The 7,653-nt window shown below is 50.0% G+C and overlaps 2 protein-coding genes across 5 annotated transcripts in view; one reads left to right on the top strand and one right to left on the bottom strand.

Moving 5' to 3' along the window:
- Positions 1–310: 310 nt before the first annotated feature.
- Positions 311–5,355, bottom strand: DBI (diazepam binding inhibitor, acyl-CoA binding protein). Its single transcript, XM_058301114.2, has 4 exons — positions 5,207–5,355; positions 4,037–4,154; positions 1,998–2,060; positions 311–608 (listed from the first exon to the last, which is right to left on the bottom strand). Exons 1-4 carry the CDS (start codon positions 5,213–5,215, stop codon positions 535–537), a joined length of 264 nt encoding a protein of 87 aa, XP_058157097.1. The 5' UTR covers positions 5,216–5,355; the 3' UTR covers positions 311–534.
- C7H2orf76 (chromosome 7 C2orf76 homolog) overlaps positions 4,887–7,653 on the top strand; it is a 72,164-nt gene continuing 69,397 nt past the window's right edge. For 2 of the 4 annotated variants that reach the window (XR_011649290.1, XM_012529374.4), the window contains exon 1: positions 5,385–5,478. The gene's annotated coding sequence lies outside the window, so the exon portion shown is untranslated. Of the gene's footprint in view, positions 5,036–5,384; positions 5,479–5,955; positions 6,461–7,653 lie in introns of those variants that run through there. The other 2 variants (XM_058301113.2, XM_071216487.1) reach the window with 2 other exon arrangements.

Raw genomic sequence — 7,653 nt, 5'->3', positions numbered from 1 at the left:
CAGTGTCCCTGACGGAGGATGGTTAGTACCTGCAGACTAAGGTCCAACCAGCCCCCCTGATCTTCTTCAGTGCAGCTAAACTGGGAGGAAAAAAGAGGAAAGACTACTTCTATTATCCTTTTCCTCCCTACCATAAAGGGTGAGCTCATGCCATGCCTTAGAATAGGGCTGGTCAGCGCACTTCACATTTCAGCTGAGTACAGAGGAGGGGAAGTGGCAACACTTGCAGATGAAATCTTGGGGAAAAGTAAATGAGGAAAAAAAAGTCGTAACAGAGCAAATTATTTTAAGAACCCAGATTACCAAAATCTTAAAGTAACAAATGCACTTTTAATTGATCTATCGATAAAAACTACTCAATGAAGGTCAGTAACTGTGTCAGCCCCTAATGTGTTAGAGCTGCATCCTGGGTAGCATGGAGGGTCTGGGTTAATTGCTTCTTTTCATTGTTTAGCTTCATCCACAGTGTTAGAAAAATCCAAGGCATTCTATTTGCTGAGGTGGGATGCTTGGCTGGCGTCCAAATCCAGTCCTTCATATTCCGTATTTTTTCTTCAGTTCTTCTACTTTGTCTATGTAGGATTTCATGGCATCTTCCTTGGAGGTCCCTGTAAAGAAGCAATGGTGTAATCTATCAGGGAGGCAGCATGATGGAAAAGAAGCAGGCAGGAGAGCCCCAGGGCCTAGTTCTACAAGCCTCAGCTTCTCATCTGTAAAATGGGGTTCCGCTACCTCCACCTTGGAGACTACATTTAAAGATGTCGAGGAGCCTGGCCCAGAGCGGACACTTGCAGCGCTGAGCTCGTAATCTGCAGGGCAGCTGGCCTGAGAGGCCTGTCACCAGCCTGCTGGCACTGAGTTACACACAACAGTGTGGGAGGCTCCATGGGAGCCTCAGAAGAGACGCGGGGACAGCACCTGTCCTGGGGACTCACAGCTGGCTCTGGCTTGTCATGTGTTTCTGCATCGGGCTCTTATCTCCCGAGGTTGCACGAGCCGTGAAAATGCAAAAACAGGCACGTCTTCTCCCCAGAGTGAAGCTACTAGCAACGTTTTGAGACCTCTGAGCAAAAGCGGCTGGATTTTGGAGGGGCATGAGACAAATCTTTGTCTTCTTGCTGCAGTACAAACGACTCTAAAATACCCCTCAGAAACAGACATACCCGGTTTCCTGGATTCCATAGTGGAGGAAAGGCACCCTCTGGGACTGGGAGCTCATCCCGCAGCAGCAGTGGCGAGCCCAGTGGGGAGCCCCTGGGGCCTCAGCATGGTTTTCCCTTCCCCAGTTCCCTGCACATCCTGCGAGGGTAGTTATTGTATTCTGGCCCTTTCTGAATTCAAGGGATTCTCATTTGCAGGAAGACAGAGGGCCTATTCAGAAACTAGCCAAGGAGAACACAAAAGCTGGCGGGCATTTTGCTGCCAACTTTTGGACCTTGCTGCTACAGGTGGCACGTGATTAAGCAGAAGCTGGGCTACTTCTTGGCTGCCGTTGCTTAATTTATAATAGCTTCCATTCACTGAGCCTACGATGTGCCAGCGCTTGCCAGGCATTAGCTCATGGCATTCTTTTATGTCCTTTGGGCTGGAAGGGAACTGGGAGGGCTGCTCTGGCTAGGGGTGTGGGTAGGGGTCACTGCCGGGCCTTGTTGGGGACAGGGAGGTGAGGGCAGGGAACTACTCCTTATTCTGAACATGTCCGAAGCCCATGCTGACTACAGCACCTCCCCACCTGTTTTTCAGTGGCTTGGTCCCCCAAGTCCCTCCTCTCCGGCTTCACCCGCAGCTCAGGGACAGTGCTTTTGGAAAAGGCACAAACAGTATTAGGAGGGCAAGTAGATGGCCCAGGTTTTTTCCATTCCTGACCCAGGTCAAGCTGGTTTCCAGCATGTGCCTTGTCCACTTTGTTTTCTCTTCTCACCTTTATACCCCATAACGAAGAGTGGTTCCTTGTTCGGGTTCTCCCACTATGGAAATGGATTGCAACAGACAATTACCTTTTAGCTGGTTCCAGGCATCCCACTTGGCCTTGCCTTTGAAGTCCAACATCCCAGGCCGTTCTTAGAGGAGGAAAGAAGAGACATTAGATCTGTTTCAAGATCTAACAGAGAACTTGATCAACTTTCCTGTCATGCAAGGTGGCTTTTGTTACATCTGTTCCTCTGGGCTCTGTCACGGAGTTAGTCAGCTCTAGAACAGTGGGTTCTGCTTTAAGAAACCCAGACATCCAGCACTCCAGAGAAAAGAGAAGGAAAACTTACAAGACAGTCCTTGTCTTACAGGATAAATAATGGTAGAGTTTCTCCTTTTAAACTTTTTAGTTTAATTTTTTAAAAAGGTAGTACATTCACATGGCTCAATATTCAAAAGTTTCCTCCCACCGCTGCTCTCAGCCACTCACCTTCTCTCCCCAGTACACTGCTCTTAGCAGTGTTCTGGATGTTCCTTTTCTGGGAACTGTCTGTTCATGTCTGTGCCCCATTTTTTTTTTTTTTAAACCTAATTGTTGTTCTATTTCTCACTGATTTGTCGGAGTTTTTACTGAGGGAAAGCTTTCTCTAAATTATTTCTTGATTTTCTGCTTCCAGACCTGTTAACAGTTGCACCTGGGAAGCTCACATGGGCTCCCTGCCTGCTGACCTGTGTCAATGCCACACTGAAAAAAAAAGCTAACGGCAGCGACCTCACCGACCCAGCACAACCCGGACCATGGCGATGGGAAGTGGCAAACCTCCCTTTGCCCTTCCAGGATGCTTCACACCTGAGAGGGAGCACCTAGGCAGCACGCTCCAGCAGCTCTTTCTGGGACAACAGAAGGTTCTACCTTTGCCAATTCTGGAGCCACTCACTGAGCACCTGACATGTGGCTAGTGCACCACATGACTGGATTTATTTTGAATGGGTTTTAGTTTCAATTTAAATGGCTCCATGTCGTGAGTGGCTGCTGTATTGGACAGTGCTGCCTACTGAGAGCTGAGAACCCCCAGTCCAGGGGGTGATGATGATTCCTCCTATGTCCATTCAAAAGCAGGTAGCCTCGGCATGGCCAGAAGCCAGGCTCTCTGAAAAGCCTCTTAGCTCCCCTACCTCTCCTCCTTCCCCTTCCTGGGTGGATATGGTTTATAACCCCAGCATAATACTCACCTTTGCCAAAAGACCTTCTTCAACGAAGCCCTGCCTGGGAACCCCAGGTTTTGATACGACCTTGCCGGTGATCTCTGCTATTGGCATCACCACCTGCGTCCAACTGGCCAGCGGCCAGCCCATCTGTTCTGCCCTAACTGCAGTGGGACGGGGAGCCATGCTGCCTCTCCCCATGAAGGGGTGGGGTTCCCCTACACTGCCCTGACCGCCAGCTCTGATCCCCTGCACTGAATGCATCGATATGTTATCCCAGCATACTGCCAAGTTTCAGGCAAGTACACCAAGTTTCCTGTCCAAGGCAGGGGAGGCAGTATTTTGAAATGATGGAATAAATCATAGCCTCAAAATGTGTACCCAAATTTTTCAGTGGGGAGCAAGAGTACGGACTGTCATCAACAAAGAATGCTTCCGACCTGCCCCCAAGAGGCCCCAAGCTCCTGACATTGGACTTGGCCAATGATTATCAAGTGCTCCAATTTTATCCTGCTCTCTTGGGGAGGAAGCAGTACACTTCAACAAAGTGAACAGTGAGTTGAGGGAATGGAGCGAGTCTCGTCCAAGCTGGGGCCTTTGCTTCCTCCCTAGGAAATGGGGACTGCTGGTGATAATCAGTAAAATCTTTTCCAAATTAGGATTTCAATTCTGCCATCTGAGCCACTAAAAAATCAAGACCAGTGCAAGGTCTGTAAATCCCGATAAAGGAAGACGTTCTTCTAGGAACTTCTCCAAGTTTCAAGCCCAGCAACCCCCTGCACAGTTCCTAGGTCCTTAGGTGGTTTGGGGAGTGAGGGTCCCACAGATCAAGGGCTCCAGCACCCAATCAAGGCTGCCAAGCTCCTTGGCAAGAGCCTGCTTTGAGGAACAGGGACACCCCACCTTAATCATGGCATACCCGTGTTTATGTCGCCTACAGTTGCTTGCTTGAAGTGGCTGTAGATGAAAAGCATCTCGTCATCTGATGGCCTGGTCTTGAGGTTCTTCACCTCCTCAGCAGCTTTGTCAAACTCAGCCTGGACAGGAGGGAGAGGAGAGGAATGAGGACTTCTTGGGGCAAGTGAGGCGACAGGAGTCCTCTCCCTGGCCCGAACAGAGCTCAGCCAGGGGACGAGAGAAGTGGGAAAGGAAGCACTTCTGCAATGCAGGGAGAGAAAAGCAGGTCCCCTTCAAGGGTCCTGGTCTGTTGTGTCATCCCCCGCCCCCCTCTGGCCATGGCAAGCTAGAAAGTTTGAGCAAAACAAGGACATGAAGCCTATCAGTTCACTCATTCAACTGACAACTATGTGTGGGGTGCCCTCCCTGTACCCGACCTCAGGTGCTGGAAATCGAGTGGGGAAGGACTCAGGCCAAGACTTTGCCCTCGCGGAGGGGGCGGGGGTGACCACTCCCTGGAGGGGAAAGCAGCGTGGTCGACTGTCTGTGGCCGGACACGCGGTCACATGGCGTGTCCACAAAAACTGAGCTGGACACAGGGCACGCGTGCAGCGCTGTCAGTGCCGGAGCCCCGCTTGGGGCTGGGGCGTTCCGCCGACCTCTGTGCAGTGCCGGGGCCGGGTCGCCCTGCACGGCTCGGTGGTGGTGAAGGGTCTAAATTAAAAGAAAGGAAAGGCCCCGGGGTCACCTCTCCCGGGGCCGCGGTCCTCCCCTCCCCGCGTCCCGAGCAAGAAGTCCTTACTTCAGCCGACCTCCAAGCTGCCAGCCCCGGCCCCGGACCTCCCCGCCTTGCTGGGGCGCCCCTAGCACGGTCCTTCCGGACCGTGGAGCCCGTCCCTTTGCTCTTTCAATCTAAGCAACCCCCCGCTCCCCACCTTTCTTCTCAGGACCCTCGCCTTCGACCCCTCTCCTCTCTTCACCGGGAAGTTCACACCCTGGGCAACTTTCCAGCAACCGCGAGGTGGGTAGCAGTGCTGGGAATCCCAAAGCGGATCGAGCTCACAGGGCCCAGGCTAAGAGATCAGCGCTGGGCAGGGGTCCAGGAGGAACTGCAGGGTGTGGGGGGGAAGGACCCCACGGGATGTTTCCTGCCCCGCTGCACCTTCCCAGCTTGGCCCGGCGCACTGTGTACCTGAGACATGCCGACGGGGTGCAAGGATTCCAGAGAGCCCGCGGAGGAAGCAAGGAGCAGAAGGCAATGGAGCAGAACCCGACAGGCGGCGCTGTGCCAGCGCAGCCCCAGGCCTCTCCCTCGCCGCTCGGGCGAGTGTCGGATAGCCAATCAGGAGCTAGATCTCCGCTGGGGGCGTGTCCAGCCTGCGCGGCTCCGGCCCGCTCGGCGGGATCCCACGTGGACCTGTCCGCGCATGCGCGGGGAGGAGCCGAAGGGGACGCCGGGAGCAGGTGGGACCACGGAAGTGGGGCGACCTTGATGGTCAGGGCGGGGTTGTTGGGTGCTGGGTTTGGGCTACCAGATACTTTGCGGAGCGGCCGATCGGGGTAAAGGGGAGGGGGCGGAGCCCTAAGAGGAGAGACTTTTAAGTGTGTTTCATTAAATCTCGTGCCCAGCGTGGAGAGGCCGGAAGTTGTCTTTCCAGACAAGCGAATTCTCAGACCTTGGGGACGGCGAGTTCGCCCGCTGGTCTCAGGGTGTCTAGGAGAGACCCTCCCAGAATGGTCTCTAGAGAGCTGCGCGGTGGTAGGAAGCAGGGCTGGTCCCCAGAAAGGCAAGGCCTTTGCTCTGAGCTTTTGTACGTTCTTTGGTTTGCCATGGCTTTTTGAGCTCCGTATGGTACATTTATATTTGGTGCGTTAAAGGCAGAGTCATTGTCTTGTTTTGACTTCCTGAGCTTGTACGGGAACAGCAAACAGTTAAACGGATGATTTTCCTTCATTCACAGATGTTTATCGAATTCTTCCTGGCCTGTCCCAGAACTTAGGGATCCAAGGGTGAACAAAACAGATAAATCTCCGATTTCATAGAACGTAGTAGTAATAATAGATAATAAAATATATAAATTGGGGAATAGGGAGTTGGAGGTTTACACGTTTAAATGGGGTGTTCAAAAAAGATGGCATTTGACAACACCTCTCAAGGAGGGAAGGAAGAAGCACTGACGTATCAAACAAATTTAAAGTGTGAGTAGGGAAGAGTTGAGAGAGGTGTGGTTACAAAGTTAAGGAGGTGGCAGGCTGGCCAGATGATGCAGAGCTTGTAGGCGGGTGTAGGGGCCTGGACTTTTATTCTAAATGAAATGGGAAATCATTGGAGGGTTTCAGCAGAGTATGATGTTCTCCATGGGAAAAGAAGGGAGCAGCAGATGGGAGTTTGGGGATGATGTCTGAGAGACTTAACGAAGAACTTCTGACTGTACAAAGGAGCTGGGTGAGATATGGGAACCTCTTAATATTTCTTAGTGTAACATTTTTGTAATCTATGTATCTTAAAAAAATACAATTGAAAAATAAAACAAAGCTGGGTGAAAAGAGGGAAGTGGTGGAAAATTCTCTGGAAATTATTTTTAAAAAGCGTTCCTTTGCAATTCCTTACCAACGACAGGAGGGCTGAACAACTATAAATCCCCATACACTCCCCAATTTACAGCTTGTAGGTGTTTAGTAAGAAAGGATAGGCAGAAGCTTGCAGTGATAACTTTCTAACTTAATGCATATCAGGCTTATAAAATGTTTGGGAAGGAATGGAAATGCAATAGCAGGAAACAAATCTGGAGTCTTCAGATTATGAATAACTTTGTTTGAGAGAGCAGGGCCAAGCAAATTAACAAAAGCCTTAGTTAAATTTGGGAGAAATTATATTTGATGAGTAAGAAATATAGGTTTCTTCCAAAATGATGATTTAGAGCTGTTTTCTCCTTCCAAGGCCTGATTGAAACCTGAACTCATTTTTTGCTTCTTCACGTGGTACTTAAATCTTCCTTGATGGAAACTCAAGGATTATTGCTTGTGTGGGTCAGATTTGCAGTCAAATGTATCTCCTAGTCCCCATGTTTTAACATTAGGTTATTGTATTTATCTTGGCGTATTTGAAAAGGTAAGGTACAATTTTCCATTATCACTCCCTGAAGACCAATTGGTATGATTGAGTTTTTTAAAAAATACACTTTTTAAAAAAAGAGTATATTGAGTTTTGCCTGGAATTAAATACAGAAAGCAAGTCTAGTGTTTGAAATTAACTGGGCAGTCTCCAGTTTAAGTAGAGGTGATTTGTTGGTTGCTTGTTTGGAATGCACTCCACTTCCTAAAATAAGTTTTCCATGGAGTGGTTTTATGCCTAGGTGAGTCTATAAAAGTTGCTTAAAGCAACTGAGTCATGGAACTGGTAAGGCTTGTAGGGCCCAGAGAACAGGGTGCCACTTGACCTTGAAGAGAAGGAGTGTTTTTCCTTCTCACAGGGCTCACCAGAGATCAAATTTCAAAATAGCTGAAGTCCCACTCTCTGCTATGCTTCTTTTTTCATTCCCTCACTTCTCACTGACCCTTTTTGGCATCTTCCAGGAGTGGAAATGTTGCTCTGAGCCCTCCATTTAGTTCCTCTACTCTAGGGAGCTGGGATGACAT

Source organism: Dasypus novemcinctus, chromosome 7 (genome assembly GCF_030445035.2).
Source record: "Dasypus novemcinctus isolate mDasNov1 chromosome 7, mDasNov1.1.hap2, whole genome shotgun sequence".
Lineage (NCBI taxonomy): Eukaryota > Metazoa > Chordata > Mammalia > Cingulata > Dasypodidae > Dasypus > Dasypus novemcinctus.
The sequence above is the reverse complement of the archived record's forward strand: the minus strand, read 5'-3'. Positions and strand labels throughout refer to the sequence as shown.